At 40.1% G+C, this 19,300-nt stretch overlaps 1 protein-coding gene across 1 annotated transcript in view; it reads right to left on the reverse strand.

Moving 5' to 3' along the window:
* The window catches only part of LOC136863779 (uncharacterized), a 742,720-nt gene extending 724,182 nt beyond the window's left edge, over window positions 1-18,538 (reverse strand). Inside the window, exon 1 of the mRNA XM_067140131.2 lies at window positions 18,352-18,538. Within this exon, the coding sequence (XP_066996232.2) occupies window positions 18,352-18,538 (187 nt within the window). The remainder of the gene's footprint in view (window positions 1-18,351) is intronic.
* Between the last annotated feature and the right edge of the window lie 762 nt (window positions 18,539-19,300).

The raw sequence follows: 19,300 nt of genomic DNA on the forward strand, positions 1-19,300 counted from the left end.
TAACGCCCAAACATTTACTTCTGCCAGATTGGCACTATACATTTCGGATAGGAGGAAACAACAAGATGAATTTCTGCAACTAACATGATTCGATCCATCATCTTTCCTCAATAGAGAGACAATAACAAGTCCGTCTCGTTGGCTGAATGGTCAGCGTACTGGCCTTCGGTTCAGAGGTTTGGTTCGATTCCCGGCAGAGTCGGGGATTCTAATAGCTTCTGATTAATTCTTCTGGCTCCGGACTGGGTGTATGTGTCCGTCCTAACACTCTCCTCATCATATTCAGACAACATACCACACTACCAACCACCACAGAAACACGCAATAGTGATTATATCCCTCCATATAGCGTTGGCGTCAGGAAGGTCATCCGGCCGTAAAACAGGGCCAAGTCCACACGTGCGACTCGGTTCGCACCCGCGAACCCACAGGTGTGGGAAAAGCAGTAGAAAAGAAGAAGAAGAAGAGGGACAATAACAACTGCCAAAACGTGAGTGTTGATACATTTATATACGACTTATAAGAAAAAGTATTAGCTTCCACTGAAATATTTTCTTCTTACGAGAAATGAACAGAATATATGGAATAATATGTTTGGACATAAGCAACGGTAGCTACGTAAGGAATGAGAGAGCAGTTTCTCTTAAATAGTAATGGGAGCAGATGCAGTGAGACGGCAGATAAATGAGGTGTAATGAGCCCATCACATCTCCCGTCTGTCTATCGATTTCCATTGCTTATTAGAGCCAATTCTGAAGGCCCTTGCTGGCACAAATAACGATGCACATTACTACCCAGTAGCCTTGATTCCGGGAAGTAATTACTCCTATCACAATTAGAATAGGGACAGTGGGGTTTCCAGTCAACATAACTACAGCGTCTCCTTTTCACTATCTCATACGAGTCCTTTAAATTGTTTCACCAAAATATTGAATTGCGCGATCAACAACCTACGGGAGTTGCTATATATAGGAGAAGAAAAAATAAGCAAACATAATGTACACATATTCGGAACCAGTACTGATGCATAAACTACAACAGTTACACAATAAAGAGGTCGTAGAATTTCACATGCAAGGAACACCCCAGAATTTGAACTAAAAGGATCACACCAGAATGTAGTTGGAGGTCATGTACGTGGCCTACGTTTCAGTGCTGACAGCCTTTCGACTGTAAAACTCCGCAGGAACGCTCTATAGGGCTCCGTTGCATCACGTTTTGCGTGCAGTTCTCTGCGCCGGTGGTGTTATCGCACATCTTGTTGTCTGTGCGTTAGACAGACGATACACAATGGTTTGACAAATATAAATCAGTCCAATCAAGATGGGATCATCACCTAGTTGGACGGCTAGCACACAGTAATGAAATGTCGTATGGTTTTAGTGCCGGGATATCCCAGGACGGGTTCAGCTCGCCAGGTGCAGGTCTTTCTATATGACGCCTGTAGGCGACCTACGCGTCGTGATGAGGATGAAATGATGACGGAGACAACACATACATCCAGCCCCCGTGCCATTGGAATTAACCAATTAAGGTTAAAATCCCCAACCCGCCCGGGAATCGAGCCCGGGTCCCTCTGAACCGAAGACCAGTACGCTGACCGTTCAGCCAACGAGTCGGACAGCACACAGTGAGTACCACTTAACATTGACCAGCTGTAAGCATTTTTAAATTCCAACCTTCATTATTAAACAATTCTTGCTCGTAAACTGATGAGATTTTCTTCCGAAGACTCGGAGTCAAGTTTCGTAAATAATTTCACCGTGTTTTCTGACACCACAAAATCTTATTATAATGTCTACAATTATGAATCGTGAAAGCATCAATCTAAAAACAATCCCTTTAATGTTTTGCGATTGGTGGAACTAAAACTACGACTTTAGTTGCACAATGAAAATTGTATTGGAGTGGTAGATGAGTTATTCGCACGCTTTCTTACGTCCTTTATTATGAAAAAAATATGAAAACCATTTATTAAGTGGCAGTGTCCTAATGCTAGATCGCGATTATGTTAACCATAAGCAGTACAGTGAATGCACGACTCCTTGGCTGAATGGTCAGCGTTGACGCCTTCGGTTCAGAGAGTCCTGGGTTCAATCACGGCCGGATCGTGGATTTTAATAACGTCTGATTAATTTTATGGCTCAGGGACTAGGTGTTTGTGTTTACTCCAACACTCTTCCCTTCAAATCCAGAAAACATCTCACACTGCCAACCACCACACAAACACGCAATAATGACTACAACCTTCCAAATAGGGATGAAGTCAGGAAGGGCATCCAGTCGTAAAACGATACAAAATCAACATATTCGACACAGTTCGCACCCATGACCCCACAGGTGTGGGAAAAGCGTTCGAAGAAGAAGAAGAAGAAGAAGAAGAAGAAGAAGAAGAAGGAGTAGGTGCAGAAGAAGCACATTGAATGCAGTGGAGATAGTTACAGTTCTACGGGAGAAGAAGGGAACAGCCGCAGTGAATATGAACTTTCACATCCCATAAAGAGCAAATTGTCTAGTGAAGTCAGAATATTTGATGAAAAATTATTAGACAAGATTTTTGAGAATTTATCATTGTCGAGGGTACAACACAAATAAAAAGCCACTGAAGCGAAATCCGAAACTGAAAACGAAAGGTAATATTAAAGTGGTATTGTAAAATCAAGCAGAGAAAATAAAAGTTTTAATTATGGTCAAGGGAAACTGCACGCGATGAGTAAATTTCATGAAATAATATATAAAAGCCAAGGTTGATAGTCACGAGGAAAATGGTATAGCGTATATTACTGAAATAGAGTCGAATCTAGATATCTCGAACCTTCATTACTCGAAATTTCAGTATCTCGAAGTAACATAAATTTTCCGGCCGTTTGAGCTATTCTTCATGTGTATTTATTTCTCTATTATTCGAAATTTGGTTACACGAATTTATCGATTTCTCGAAGAAAAGATTTCCTCCTTTGAAACAAAAAATTACTCTGTAACTCGAATTTTGAGCAACATTAACTGTGCAATACGGTATTTGTGGTTATTGAGGATTAGTTAAGAATTAAAGAAAGGTTTACAGTGATGCTGGGAGATAATATGACGGGAACCGAAAAACTAAATCTTCTAGAGATGGGAAAATCAGTGAAGCCTCGCTGTTTCTCGGGTGTGAATTAATTACCTGTCACGTGCGAAAACAAGCCCCGAAATCACGAATGACGAGCTCCATTTGAGAAATTCGGCTGCGTGGTATTGACGAGAAATTTCAACGTGAAGGGAGGAAAGGTTAACACGAACAGACAGAAGAGACTAACGGATTATTTCCAACGGTGTTAACCGAGGCATATTTCTCGTTTCACTGCTGTATGTATTGAACCCTGCCTTTAAAAAGTTTCTATAATAAGGGTTATAATTAAAGTGATGTTGTAAAATAGAGTTTGGATATTCTTAAATACTGTTAAAATAATATATTCATCGTAAGTCCGTAGATACATATGATTCAATTAAGTTATGTGCTCTGCATGCTCAAACCCGTATTCTTTTTTTGCTAGGGGCTTTACGTCGCACCGACACAGACAGGTCTTATGGCGACGATGGGATAGGAAAGGCCTAGGAGTTGGAAGGAAGCGGCCGTGGCCTTAATGAATGTACAGCCCCAGCATTTGCCTGGTGTGAAAATGGGAATCCACGGAAAACCATTTTCAGGGCTGCCGATAGTGGGATTCGAACCTACTATCTCCCGGATGCAAGCTCACAGCCGCGGCCTCTACGCGGACGGCCAACTCGCCCGGCAAACCCGTATTCTCTATATCTCGAAATGTCGATACTCGAAATAAAATTTGGATCCCGAGGTGATTCAAGATATTGAAGTTCCACTGTATTCCCAGCATTCGGTCTCTGAACCTGCCAAAACATCGTACTGTTTAACTTCAAAGCTTCAGTACATTTTACTGATAAATTGAATTGAAAAGTCAGTTTCAAATAACTTCGCGTCATAACAAAGAATGCGAATATTGGAGAAGGAGAAAAAGTATAAGAAGTAATCAAACGTACAGAAACATTTGTTACTGGCGTCAGTGATGTTATTGTAAGTGAATACATAAAATTGGATTCAGTTCGGAACTGTGACCAGAATCAATTCAACTATGAGCCTGCTTATGAAAGAACGTTAACCACAAAATGCGAGAAACATGCCGAAAGGACGGCAGTATCATTACATAGTGCTACAGACTACTACGCCGTGGACGTTACAATTTCAATGGATGAAAAGTTACCAAAGAAACTCTATATATGCTTCTAGGAACAAAATGAAAAATTTAGAACTCGTGTGACATGCAAAATTGAAAACAATTTCCTGCAAGTGTCATTGTGGACAACAGTGTAAGCGCCAATATAAAAAACGACACCTGCAGAAATGTCTTCGTCTGTTTTAAATGGTTGTCTGTCTGAGAAAGAAAAGTCTTCCTTCACGAATTCTGGGCCGGATACAAGAATGAATACACACTTCAGAAGGTTTCTGGGGAGAAACGATTTCTTTTAAAGCTCATCCCATCGAAAACTATTCTATATATTCACCCCTAAATGTGTCAGGCTCCATGGTTAGCGTGCTGGCGTTTGGCCACAGGGGCCCCGGGTTCGATTCCAGGCAGGGTCTGGAATTTTAACCATAATTGGTTATTACCCTGGCACGGGGACCAGGTGTATGTGTCGTCTTCATCATAATTTAATCCACATCACGAAGCGCAGGTCGCCTATGGGTGTTTGACCGTTCACAACGCCACCAATGGTACGTCATGATACCCGGGAGATGAAATATGCCGTTTTCCGCGTCATTCTACGATAAAAATTGTCCATGTTAGGATTTTTCCACCCATTCCGGGACACGAATGACAGTACGCTGATTCGCGCGACCCAACTCTAGTTGCTAATAATTAGCAGCGAGGCATTGCAGGAGCGCTTGTACTTGAAGTATACTCACTCCAACCGCAAGCGAGATGAAAAGAGACTGAGAGACGTGACTGAGAATCTAGGTCACTAGTAGGGCTCATTGAGGATACCCAACGTAAGAACTAGCATTATATCGTAATTCCCTCCTCCATTCACCACTACCAAATCAGCGAATTCAATTGTTTTTTAACAAGACATTTAATACTAATCGCACAATACTCAACGGATAGTCACATGTAAACATTCATTTGAATCAGACAATTTTACACATAATTGTGAAGCAGAGATGTGCTCTAAATAATTGAAAGAACGGTAATTTTACCGTAACGAGGGTGCGCCTTAATGGTTACCAGATGTTGGGTCATGACCGCGGTAGCGAGCTCAAGGATTCCCCTTGCACTCGTCACCGTCCATCCACAGAGACTAAAGGACGCTTTTAAGATTGCTCGAGAATCCACGAAGCAGTTTTAAAAAAATCACTCAGTGAAAATTGGAGTACAAAGCTACAATTTAATATCCCGTTCGTTACTGTACGTCACGTATTATCGGAGCACATTTTGAGAAAGAGGCGTGTTTTCCCTCTCCACCAGCTTCAGAGTGTCTTGCCTATATATTACGGAGCTGCGAAACAGGCATCATCAGTTCATTTTCAGTTCGTTATCAGTTCGTTACCAGTTCGTTGTGACTAGTGTGTGAGTTCTTTCTGAACGAATCTTTCTGAAGTGTGAGCAGTATACTACAGTGACGTGTTAAAGTTTGTGATTTTATGTGGAAGTAACCACTATATTATTAAGCGATTTGCGTGTACAGTGTAAGGTACAGTGTGCCACTAACAAATCTAGTAGAAACGGTACGAAACTGTGATAACCGTTGTCAGTGTGATGAGGAGGTTGTGCATCGAGCCATTGATATGGCTAAACTAGAACGGCACGTATTTAGCTAAGTGCGTGGAGCGAGTGTATCAGAAACCGGACGTGAAATATTTAGGAAAGTGAATGAATGGCCCATTGCCGGCAATGTATAAGGGCAGTGCCTCGTCATATATATCCCTAACACAGTAAGAAGAGCTCGACCTACGTATGACTAAGTGCAGTGGAGTATGTCTGAATTATTGTTATGTAATACGAGTGTGTTAACATATTAGCAGCGTATCCAGTGACATTTCTAAGTAAACCAGTGAAACTTAAGGGCCTAGAGTAACTATCAATAAGGAGGATAGGTAGGTGAGGAGAAAATGATGTCTGGATTCAGAGACATAACCGTCATTAGGCTGGGGTGCTCGTGTAATTGAGCAGATCAGCCATATATTTAATGTGTGATGTGTGTTATAAACTAACGCATTCACATTAAACAACTTCCCCTCATTTACATAAGGAGTCCACAAGAACGTCCAAGTGAACGAGATATCTAGCTGTCTGCCGGAATTTAGCCTTGTATAGCAGAGAGAACGAGACATCTAGCTGCCTGCCGGAATTACGCTTTGTATAGCAGAGATCGTCCGGAACTTCGTACGTGATCAAGCCGTCATGTTCGTGACTCATCAGTTGGTCCTCCAAGGACTTCACATCGCTGAAGGCATCATGAGAAACGAGCAAATATATGGGTGTGCCCTTCTGTAAAGCTGTGTTCGTTGTTGCTGAAGGCTGAGTACATTTTCAAGCTATTGATACTATTTGAATATCGTATCCAAATGTAAATACTAAAACAGTAGATTTGCATGTGGATATAACGTAGATCGTCCGTATGCTATTCCAGCGAGATGGCAGCACTTTATTTGATGGGTTTTTATAGGAGATATTACTTCATGGCAACCATATTTCATTTCTGTTTATTTATAAGGGTTCGTGGTGCGTGACGTAGACTTAAGGACCTAGGATTAGGTAAGGGTGAAGTGTTGTAAAATAACAGGGCGCAAATATTCTGTATACATTATTCAGATCATCACCGATTCACTAGCTAACAGGAGTCATCACAAGCTTTCTCAATTTGTTGATTTGATGCTTCATGTAATGAGATAGGAAAACCTCCGTTTAGAATTTAAGACGTCGGAGGCAACGACAGCTAATTGTCCAGGCTGTAGCTAGGGCGTGGTATTGTGAAATGTAAATGAAGCTCCTTTCGTCTTAAAATGAAAAGCGCGAAGTGCATGAAGCGCCATAGATAAGTTCATTAAGGCCAGAGGTAGATATAAGGTGTAATGAGTCGTGATAGTAGCCAGGAAAGGAATGATGTATTTTGCTGCGAAGAAACAGAATCTGAAGGGACCCTGAAGGACGGTCCGTTATGCTTGAAAGTCGATCAGGCCACAGCTGGCTGAGATTTATGATACCTGGCAAAGACCAGACGGGCCGAGCGCTCGCTATGTTTGTGAAGGTTAAAGTAGTAGTAGTATCTGTCGTGTTCCCCTCGAAACAATGATTCCAAGGTACCATTTATTATTAACGCCATTGATTAAACTCCAGTATTATGAGATCAGCGATCCCACCAGTTTCTTTTTTAACCATTTAAGCCCTATAAGGTTCCAGGTTAACATATTCCATGTCTCAGGAGATTCAAGGCTCATTCCCAGGATACAGTGAAAGTTGGTGCTCACTCTTATTACCGACAAATGAAATGAACCCTCTGCAACTTCACCAAGTGTATTTAAAGTGCCTATGTTTGTCTATTTATTACAGGAAGTGCAAAATTGTATATTCATGAGATATTGGATGTTTGAAGTCGCTCTATTGTTCGTACACAGAATAACAACGTTGTATATAACGTCATGTTGGATATTTGCTGAATTCTCAATGCAATAAGCATGTATATTATATTGCATAGTCAGCAATGATTAATTTGGGGAAATGGCGTGATATGACCTTCAAATATTTAGAAATGTAGTCATAGAAACATACGGTTTACTTCAGTTCATTCGATGTTAGGGTATCGTAACTAGGTATATTTTCAATATATTAATTCTCGACAGATAAACAGAATTATAGCAGGGTATGCCCATACTAATTAAATATGTGTAATCGTGATAGCCAATGCGCAATGTGATAAGTGCAAGTGTAAAGTTTAAATAATCCACGAGGAAACGCCTCTTTAAGATTGAAATAACTGAATGTAGAATGAGGTGCAGAAAGAGACTACCAAACATTTAAAACGTCAAGATTGATCTGAATATTATTTTTGTTAAATGTATTGTATGGCATATCCATGTGAATAAGATGTGTTTCACTAGCATAGTAAAGTTGTGATATAAGATACAGTTTATCTTCTCATTAGTAATGAAATAGTATTCCTCTCATAATTAAGATTCCCGTACTATAGAGATTATTAGGAGGTTCTCGCAGCACCGGGCGATCCATTCAGACCCGTAATGTTCTACCAATTTAGCTAGCGTACTATTCTAGTAGGGGAGATGGGACTTCGATACCGGGATGAGTTCGAAGCTCATAGGAGATGCTCCATTCTAATATCATATTTATGAGCCATGGTATTTTGTTTATGTACTGAAGCCTTGGGCAGGTACAGCGTCAAATCAAAAGACCTACACCTAGCGAGCCGAAGTCCTTGGACACATCCCGGCACTAAAAGCCATAAGCCATTTCGCCATTTTATTACCCCTAGATGTGAATTATTTCACAGAGTATAAAATTTACACTAAATGGATCACGGACAACATAAAACTACGTCTCAACGTGACACAGTGCAAACTATATGAAAGACTATTCATTCTTTGTTTTTGTTCTTCTTTTTCTTGCTAGTGGCTTTACGTCGCTCCGACACAGATAGGTTCTATGGCGACGATAGTATACAAAAAGGGTTAGGAGTTGGAAGGAAGTGGCCGTGGCTTTAATTAAGGTACAGTCCCAGCATTTGCCTGGTGTGAAAATGGGAAACCACGGAAAACCATTTTCAGGGCTGCCGACAGTGGAATTCGGACCCAATATCTCCCGGATGCAAGCTCACAATTGCGCGCCCCTAACCGCACGGCTAACTCGCCCGGTAGACTATTGATTCTCCAAATGCATTCCATAATACTCAATCAATTTTCTGCGGAAATATATCGATCGGTGCTGCGTTACGCATGACATTCAGCTGGATACCACAGTGAAAAGCCTACACATGAGGCGTATAGTTTCAAACATGGCCAAGTCCGTTGAGCTGGTTTTTTTTTTTTTTTTTTCAGGAGAGGCAAAAAACTTGTTTAGGGTATTAATTCATATATATTCAGACACTTTAATCTTTATGTTACTTAGCAGAGGCTTCTGATTCATTACCATACAAATTTTACAGTCTAAATATACTACAAGAATTGAAAAATGTATTTAAACTTTGGACTTGACCATGTTTGAAACTAACTCTGGGACTTGGCCGATTTTGAAACTTACGTAAGAGGACTTGGCCATCTTTGAAACTTAGATTAGAAAATTTGGCCTAATACCTAAAGAAAAAAGAAATCTAGATTAAGCCTATTTTCCAACTGTGTTCATCTTGACTTAATTTAGAAAAAATATGACTAAAAACGATATAAGATTTAGTGAAAAATCTTTAAAGATTATTATTTTAAACATTACGTTTGTGTAAAATTACCCAACATTGTAACCAATGTAGAGGCTAATCAACATTTAAATAGTGTATATTTTGCAAATATGTGGATTCATGTAGCTACTTCAATGTATTTTCTTCATATTATACCTATTGAATACCATCGCGCCTTCGAAACATATCACCGAGCCTTGATTAAATCACCACTAACAACACGTTGTTGATTGTACTCATCTCAGCTGGTTTTCCCTCGTGCGCTTCCAGGTGGAAAGATCACGTGGCCGCTTTCTGGTATGGCGTTTATTAATTTCCTCCATTTATTGCACAGCAAATACAGTATAAATACTATTAATAACGACCAATTAATTATTTATATATTTATTATTTATAAAATATTTATTAAAATACACGCAAACAAAACCACCACATGTGACTCAAACAAACGTCAGGCCGCCATATTACCGGAAAAAACATGTGACTGGATAGCGCAGGATTATTGCCCCGTTCAGGTTAACAGGGACTTGGCCGACTTTGATATGAAACCTCATTCTTTGCTGCAATTTTAAATGTGATCTGGCCGGATCTGAAACCCACTTTCGTTCCCGTTGTATTCACCTTGTAAAGAGGAATCCATGGAAGTCAAAACATCAGAACGTGAAAAAGATGGACTTGGTCGTGTTTGAAACTATACTCCTCACATACGTTCAATATTATCATCGACGTGGCTTTCAACGGTGCCGTTCTTCGTGAGTGCACATTCGATGAGTGTACCGATATTATGTTTACCAACTGCGCATTTTTTCGGTAGTGGTTATTTCCCTCATCGTTTGATAAAATGTCAACACATGCAATAATCTTTGAAAACAAGCACAATCTGACAATTTTGCATTGCAGTTATAGACGTCAACAGCATTTCTTTGCGTGCAAATCGGCTCTATAATCTTCTAAGTAGCTTTTGTACTGTATAATAGTCCACTGCAGTGTTCTAAAGAAGTACGAATTTTACCATAGCATTCAGAGACAAGTAAAGGACCTGAAACGGAACCCCGATGCGATTTCGCGCATTCTAATCTAGGAATGTTCGTTCTTAGCACAGAAAAACAACCAATATGAAAGTAATGTGCATAAACATCTGAAAATTTTCTCCTTAATTTTTACATCGAAAGGGGAACACGCCAATGTGATTTATTCCAGTCTCGGGAAGGATATAACTTTTTGATGGAAGGTTTTCGCAAACTTAAGGCAGATTTACTGATTCATTTTCTGAGTTACCCTTCGACTAGATCTCTATAAAGTAGGTAAAGGGTATAGTTTTAATGGTGTTTGGCCACAGGAGAGAGTATATGGACCTACGCCCTTGGGCGATTTGTCCCTCAGTACGGAATAACCCTACCGAGGATGAAATCTGATGTTGAAGAGAGCACAAATATCCTGTCCCCGATACAGAGGAAACACAAATTACGGTTTGAATTCCCGGCCCAGCTGTAAATCGAAACTGTGACCTCTTGGACCGAAGGCCAGCATGGTAACCAATTAGCAAGGGAACCGGACAATGGTATAGTCTACAAGCGTTATGAAACCTCAAGACCGCCCATGGTTAGTAGGTTATTGATATCTGTCTCATTCAGGCCCCGTATAATAAGACTATTCAAGTGACTTACTATTTTGGAACTGAGATTTTAAATAACGCCTCTGTGGTGTAGTGGTTAGCGTGATTAGCTGCCACCCCCGGAGGTCCGGGTTCGATTCCCGGCTCTGCCACGAAATTTGAAAAGTGGTACGAGGGCTGGAACGGGGTCCACTCAGCCTCGGGAGGTCAACTGAGTAGAGGTGGGTTCGATTCCCACCTCAGCCATCCTCGAAGTGGTTTTCCGTGGTTTCCCACTTCACCTCCAGGCGAATGCCGGGATGGTACCTAACTTAAGGCCACGGCCGCTTCCTTCCCTCTTCCTTGTCTATCCCTTCCAATCTTCCCATCCCCCTACAAGGCCCCTGTTCACCATAGCAGGTGAGGCCGCCTGGGCGAGGTACTGGTCATACTCCCCAGTTGTATCCCCCGACCAAGAGTCTGAAGCTCCAGGACACTGCCCTTGAGGCGGTAGAGGTGGGATCCCTCGCTGAGTCCGAGGGAAAAAGCCGAACCTGGAGGGTAAACAGATGATGAAGATGATGATGATGATTTTAAATAAATTCCTCTGAAATACCACTGTACACATCACCATCCCAAGAATAAATGGTTAACAATATTTCATTCACCTGCACGTAAAAAGCAATTATAACCTGTGCATAAAGTTACTCCGCAGAAGGACCGCACTGAACTCTCTTCTGTGGCCTTTCTTAAGCAAAGATCTATCACTAATCGACATTCATGGAAAAACGAGATATACAGGGTGAAGCGAAATTCGCGCACTCGGGCGTCGCAGCGCGACTCCTCACATGCCAGCAAAAAATATGTCCCTCATTAAAATTAGTCCTGCGAGTATATCCGGGAGAAAAAGGACGTTGAAGAGTGGCAATCTGGCAACACTGTAACCACATGTAGGGTAAACTACCTCTGTCAGCACATAATACTCGTGCTGTACAGTTGGTGCAGTGGATAGAGTTTTGGGTTAGCATGCAGGAGGTCGAGGGGTTCGATCCTGGTTTGAGGCGTATGTTTTTTATTTCGTAAATGTAATCCAGGTGGTATGGTATCTGGCATCTTAATCGTCAACAGCGATTGCAACGGGTCCTCTAGAAACCATTTGCACTTACATACCACGCTCGTAGAAATGCACGAACATTCGTTTTCATTAGTCAGCTTTGAAAGACGCCCTTTCCACGTCGTGGGCGTGAACTTATTCGAACCACTTCATCTACTAGATGCGTTACAACGGTTTCAGTGTTACTAAATTTTGTAAATGAAGGATACATGTGACCTAAGACACGGTGTCTTAGTTTATTACAGTATGTAATGTCCGATGGAAATTAGCAAATAAAAAAGTGTGCCTCAACCCAGGATCGAAACTTCGACCTCCTGCATGCTAACCCAAAACTCTATCCACTGCACCAACTGTACAGCACGACTAGTATGTGCTGACAGAGGTAGTTACCGCACATGTGGTTACAGTGTTGCCAGATTGCCACTCTTCAACGTTCATTTTCTGCTGGATATACTTGCAGGACGAACTTTTGTGAGAGACATTTTTTTATTGCTGGCATGTGAGGAGTCGCGCTGCGACGCCCGAGTGCGCGAATTTCGTTTCACCCTGTATAACATTCCACCTAATTTTGAAATGGGAGTTATGCAAAGTCTTGAAAATTTCATCAAGTAGACACCTATTTTAATGTCAGTACGGTATATAATTGGAATATCGAATTTATGGGCATTGTATGGAAAGATTTTATTCCATAATTCACATTTGAACTATTTAGTCGTATGGTTATGGTCCCGGGAGCAATTACTACATCAGATGTGTATTTCAACACTCCACGGCTAACGTATGGGAGCCGTTCGGCTTACACTTAAATTACTATCTTTGTAGCAAACGGTAGACATTCTTGTCCGCCTTGCTGAAGTCTATTATAAAAATGACTGCATATGTTCACCACAAGTTTCTTGTACGTCAAGTTACGTACAAAGTAGCTATGTTGGTGATTAATCATACTTACAAGTTGTGTTGAAGGTAACATTCAAAGTAAATACGTATTCTTAAAAATGGAAACATTCAAGAAGCCCGTGACATTGGGGGCATTTATAACTGTGTTCATAAAATTAAACCGCCAGTTTAAATGTTAAGTTTACTGTAGAGCAAGCCAGGATATGAATAGTGCAGTGTACTAATGATCACAATTTGTGAAGTGAAACGTAATTCGTGTGGTGATAAGTGATAATTCTTGCGTATCCGCATATTTGAAAGTGTGAAAATTCTGAACATTCCTTAGTACACCGCACAAGAATGTCCTCTGAAAACTAAAGTGTTTCATAGTAGATTTAAACCTAGAATAAGTGTCTTTATTGTAAAATGTGCTTGTAATATCCCGTGTTAAGGTCAGTATTTCTCTTTATTGAGCTATTTGAAGATTCCTATGCCACGTATATTGTTGGAAATGTACTTAATTATGTTTTGGCAGCTGCAGGTAATACGTATGGAGAAGTATGATAATAATGGAAACCTGAAAGGAAGATTTGATTTAACGCAGAATATGCACTAACCGCTCATTATGGCGTGTTGTAGGCCAGGGAGGTAGCGGCTAATTCCAGCAGCATGTGACGCAACAACTATCACCTAGATAAGTACTCCAATCATATATTTATGTATTTGATTTTTGTTGGATACTTCTAGCGTATTTTGGTTATTGAAGTGTGTAAGTATATTAAATTATAGAGGTTTATCTGTGCGTAGAAATATAAATGTCCGAATCTGAAGAAAATCAAACTGATCTTCGAACCACGTTCCAAAATTTTGAAACTATCCACGTCATCAGTTATTGAGATATTTATGAAATTTAGATTCTAGGAAGTGTATTCATTCGACATTCACCAACTGAGTGTCTTGCCTAGAGAACACTGGAAGCGCTCTGATAACACTATTATATTTAAATTAACAATCCGGATGGATGAAAGAATATGAGCCTAGTGTTCTTGGATAATGACGTTTACTTCTTAGTACCACAGCAAAGGAGGTTAATACTTTTAACATTAAAATTGCAGGATTCCTTCAGTGTAATTTCAGAAGTATTTATCTTATTCTTTATATATTGTTATTGCTGCTTAGTTTCAGGACTAGGCGCAACATTCGTCATCATCCTCATTTAGCTGCCTATGTGTAAAGTCCTTTTCACAATTATCTCGATTACGGTGTTCATAGGAACATGTATATCGGATATTTTAGAAGCTAATGTGTATTTGAAATAAAGGCAAAATTAAAGCATTTTACTTTATTGAGTGTGGACCTATATGTAATTGAATCGCATGAAGGATAGGTACTGGGTATATCTTTACCATTATCAATTTATTGGATATTTATTCCGCAAGTCATACTACGAAATTACCACGCGGTGGGCGACACGCGTCATAATATGGAGTGGTCGTGTGGCACTCCTAAGAACAAATCGTTGACTGCTACGTAGCTACTTCGGTTTTGTTGACTAGGGAACGACAGTAGGACACGTGACAGGAACTGCAGGATAATCTAAGGTGTATATATATATATAAAATAACAATTCCTCACTGACTGACTGACTGACTGACTGACTGACTGACTGACTGACTGACTGTCTGACTGACTGTCTGACTGACTGACTGATTCATCAGCGCCGAGGAAAATCTACTGGACATAGAAAAACGAAATTTTTGGGATACATATTAGAATGTATGTGCTCACTATGGGATGATTTTTCGATATACCGTCGCTAAGGGGCTGAAAAGGGGGGTCAATTGTTTAAATCAGTATATATATATCTCTCTCAAAAACATAAACGTTTACAGACGTAAAACTTGACATTTGGATTATCCTATATAAATGAAGAAACACGTATTTTTGTATTTGGAAAACACGAGTAAGGGGTGGATAAGGTGTAAAAGTGTTTGAATACATTTTAGGAAGATGCTCATATCTCAAAAATCTGAAGATGTTACAGACATGAAAATTTGCAGTCTCCTTTAAAAATAAAGAAATACGTATTCACTTGTTTTTAGAAATTTCAATTAATGGGTTGGGATATGAACAGGAGTGAAAAAAGGGCTGAGTTTTTAAAAAGATTATATCTACAGTATCTCATAAACGTAACAAAACTGTCATTTGAAATCTCCTGTGAAAGTGAAGAAGCATAGATAACATTTTTCGGAAATCCACTTGGAGGGGGGGCGGAGTGAATAAATAGAAAAATTAGTTAAATTGTTTGTACGAGGATACTTATATGTCAACAACTAAAGATGTTACAGGCGTGAAATTTGGTATTGGAATCGCCCGTAAAAATAAAGAAAGGCGTCTTCTTTTGTTTTAGAAAAATCCACCTAAAGGGGGTGAACGAATTGAAAAATTAGTTGAATTATTTGAATGAGAATACCTATAGCTAAAAAACTAAAGATGTTACTGACGTTGTAATTGCCGAATGGAATATCCTTTAAAAATAAAGAAACATGTCTTTTTTGCTTTGGGAAAATCCACTTAGGTGGGATTTTGGGTGGGGGAAGGACTGATCAAGGGTTTGAATTATTTTTGTGGGGGTACTTATAACTCAAAACCTGAAGATGTTATAGATGTGGAAATAGGTATTTGGTATCTCCTTTAAAAATAGACACATTTTTATTTTTTACTTGAGGGAAGACTGTTTCTCGCGTGTACATTTCTATGTCACATGGTCATCTTAGTCCCAAAAGGCAATAACACAAACGTGGTTTACAAAGAGTTTCTGGAGTAAATGAAACTCAATTTTTCGGTGAGGTTTTATACTTTAGGGATGTTGAGATAGTGTCTTAGAACTGTCCCGACGAACGATTAGCTTTTATCAAATTACGAAATCCACGCGAGCGAACTTCTAGTAACTTCTAGTAACTTCTAGTAACTTCTAGTCAACAATATAATCATACAGTAGCATATCCATAGCAAAAAACTATTGAGCCTGTTTCCTCTTCATTTTATTTAATTGTTAAAAATAAGACGTAAACGCATTTCTAGATAACACCTTTCTTAGACTGGTCTTTGTCCACGAATGTACTGACGTAATTGAGACGATAGCAACTCCATTCCTCACAAAGCCCGTTACTGTCTTGAATGAAAGGCAATGATAATTTTCAGCATCACTTAGTTGGTACACACATTTCAGTAAGCAAGGCAGACTGATCTTCAATGGTATCTGCTGGCGCAATGAGTAAAGCAACGGAAAACTACCCCACTCTTCAATTCCAACTATACCCGTTAGTAACAACTGTAAGTGCCTTTGCTGGGGGGGGACCTAGTGTTTACAGTGGACTATGCCTTCTGGTATGGGCTAGAGCAATTTTGTTACATTAATTGATCTGTCTTAGCTTTATCCTTGGCTTTGACAAAATGAAAGTGACTGAGGTATGAGTGATGCTAGTAATGCCACTCCTCGTGCAGCCAGTCCCTACTATGAATGCTGTGAAAATATTGCTCATAGGGTCGCTTGGTGCATGCATTTCGGTGGGCTTGGCAGACTGATATGTAATAGCAACTTCCGGCTCGGTGAGGAAAGCAACGGGAAACTACCTCGCCCCTCATTTCCCTAGTACGCCTCTTCAGCGATGCCTAGGCCATCTATGACTGCTGATGGTGGAGCTGTTGAGGATCCAACCAGCCTTCGGGCTGAGGACTAAATATACATACATACATCAACTGTAAAGGGAACTGCTGAAGACTCAAACACCCTTCGTTATGATGCCCTTACATAAATACATACATACATGTCCACCATGGACTTCCTTATCTTTCAGTGTTCAATCTGCAAGCCCATGTGAATGGACCAGCCCATCCACAAGCCTCTACTTGCAATTTGTAAAGTACCCTCATCTGGTTCTACATCTCTTACCTTCCAGTCTCCTTCTACTTTTACCCCCCAAGGCCGATATTCTTATTATCCTGTGTAACGTATCCTCCTCCATTCCTTTTATATGACCCGAACGTAGAGAAGGCCGGTGCTTATACACAACGCCATCCGCCGAGTTCATTCCTGACAGTTTTTATTTCCTCACTGCGAGTGCCTTCCTGCCACTTTTCCCAATCGTTTGCACCGACAATCGTTCGCTCGAGTTTCATGCCTTTTACTTACACTTCATGAATAATATAGGCCTACTCAAAGTGCATCCAACATCATCTCTCGTACAGGAAAACTGGCCTGAAGAAAAGAGTAACGTACGGATTATTTCATTTGGAAAAAATAACTTCCTTCTTGCAGAATTTCCCTTAATTGTACTTCAATCATAATCCTACCATCGTGGGCGAATGCACATCTGAAGTACCGGTACTTGAAATGATCCACCCGTTCAAGTTTTGTATTACCTACAGTACATGGCATTCAGTTTTGATAGCTTTCTTCTCAACTGACAGCAGTTTGGACTTAGTAATATTAATTATAGGCTAATATCGTATTCAGTACTGTATTTCTTTAATTTCTGAAACAGAGCTTATCGTTTCGTTCAAGTAGTCGACATAGACCAAACATTCAATAAAATCCCTCCCTACCATATTATACCTTTCAGCAAATGATCCATCTACAGGATGAACATTTATGAATATTAACATTTACTAATGATTAGTTCATAATTATGTCTTTGCTTGTGATATGTAGTGTTTACAGTGCACTATATATTCTGGTATGGGTCATAATATATTTTCTGGCTTTCATTGACTTGTCTCAGTCTCATCCTTGGCACTGACATAATGAAAGTGACCGAGTTGTGGGCGATTCTAATATCATTCCTTATGCAGCCAGTCCCTGTTATGAAAGGTGTGAAAATATCGCTCAGAGAGTTGGTTGGTGCGTGCATTTCAGTGGGCTTGGCTGACTGATATGTAATAGCAATTTATGGCCCCTTTAGGAAAGCAACGGGAAAACTACATCACTCCTCATTTCACCAGCATGCCTCTTCAGTAACACCTAGGCTATCTATGACAGCTATTGGCGGAGCTGTGGATGATCAAATCAGCCTTCGGGATGAATACCCAACATACAGTTCATAATTTAGTTTAATAGGACAGTTTTTAATATGTGTGGTGGAATAGACATAATAGGTTGAATAACAGAAGCAGGAAGTTTCAACATTTTTTCATACCACGTCAAGTGATATTAAGCGACGTTTAGATATTTTAAGGTAACACTATCTTGTTATCTGTCCAGAGAAAATAGCATGTCCGGTAAAGAGTGATGACGGTGCAGTGTACTCACGTGAACAATATCTTGGTTCGTCAGACTTGTCTCCACAGTCATCTTCTCCATCGCAGAAACGATCCAATGCGACACATTGACCGGTGTCGCAAAAGAATTCAGACACGCGGCAGGTAGGAGGCGTTGCCAAACCAGCTGCAGCCAATAGCAGTGCGCCTCCCAGCATACATAGTCGAATGAGACCCATTCTGCGTCAGTCTGAAACAAGAAGTCACAGCAATGCTTTCAAATACTTCGTCTGTTGTTGAAGTAATATACTATTAGATACAGAACTCTCCCCATATGTTAATACTAAATGAACCTGTTATCCCAATAGGACTTACTGAACTATTTAACACTATTGTTTATGTTTGGACTAAGGGGAGTGTTTGTTATTCAGTATCACGTCGGTTTGATGACTACTGTGAACTATCCAGAACATGGTTGCCAAATCTATGCAGATCTAAATGTTACAGGTTTGCTAAGAGCAATATAACTAGGGTTAAAGGAATTTTTCCTGTTTCCCACTGCAAGTAGAATAGCCACGAAATTGTGAAAGTCCTACAACTTTTTTATGTAGCTAAAATCGTTCTACCACCGCTGCATATAAAACTGAGATTAATGAAGAATTTTGTGCAGCAATAAACAAATCAGGAGGGGAATTCCATTATTTAGGAATAAACTTCAAAGGATGAGTGGGGCAAAACTAACGAAGGCATATTTACTGTATTCAGCCACAAATACAAAAACTGGTGGACGACACTGTCTTCGAGGGGACTCTCGCTTGAGCTGAGAGAACGGCTTGGCTTGTCTTTAAATCGGCACGTGAGAATTTTCTGGGGAACTACATGTACATTACAGACATTTGGTGGAAGACTTCTTGAGGAGTTACAAATTAATGGGATGAAATATGTCTCTTAAGTTTCACTTCCTTCATTCCGACTTGGAATTCCTTCCATGGAACTTGGGT

The sequence above is a fragment of the Anabrus simplex genome, chromosome 2, assembly GCF_040414725.1.
Source record: "Anabrus simplex isolate iqAnaSimp1 chromosome 2, ASM4041472v1, whole genome shotgun sequence".
Classification (NCBI taxonomy): Eukaryota; Metazoa; Arthropoda; class Insecta; order Orthoptera; family Tettigoniidae; genus Anabrus; species Anabrus simplex.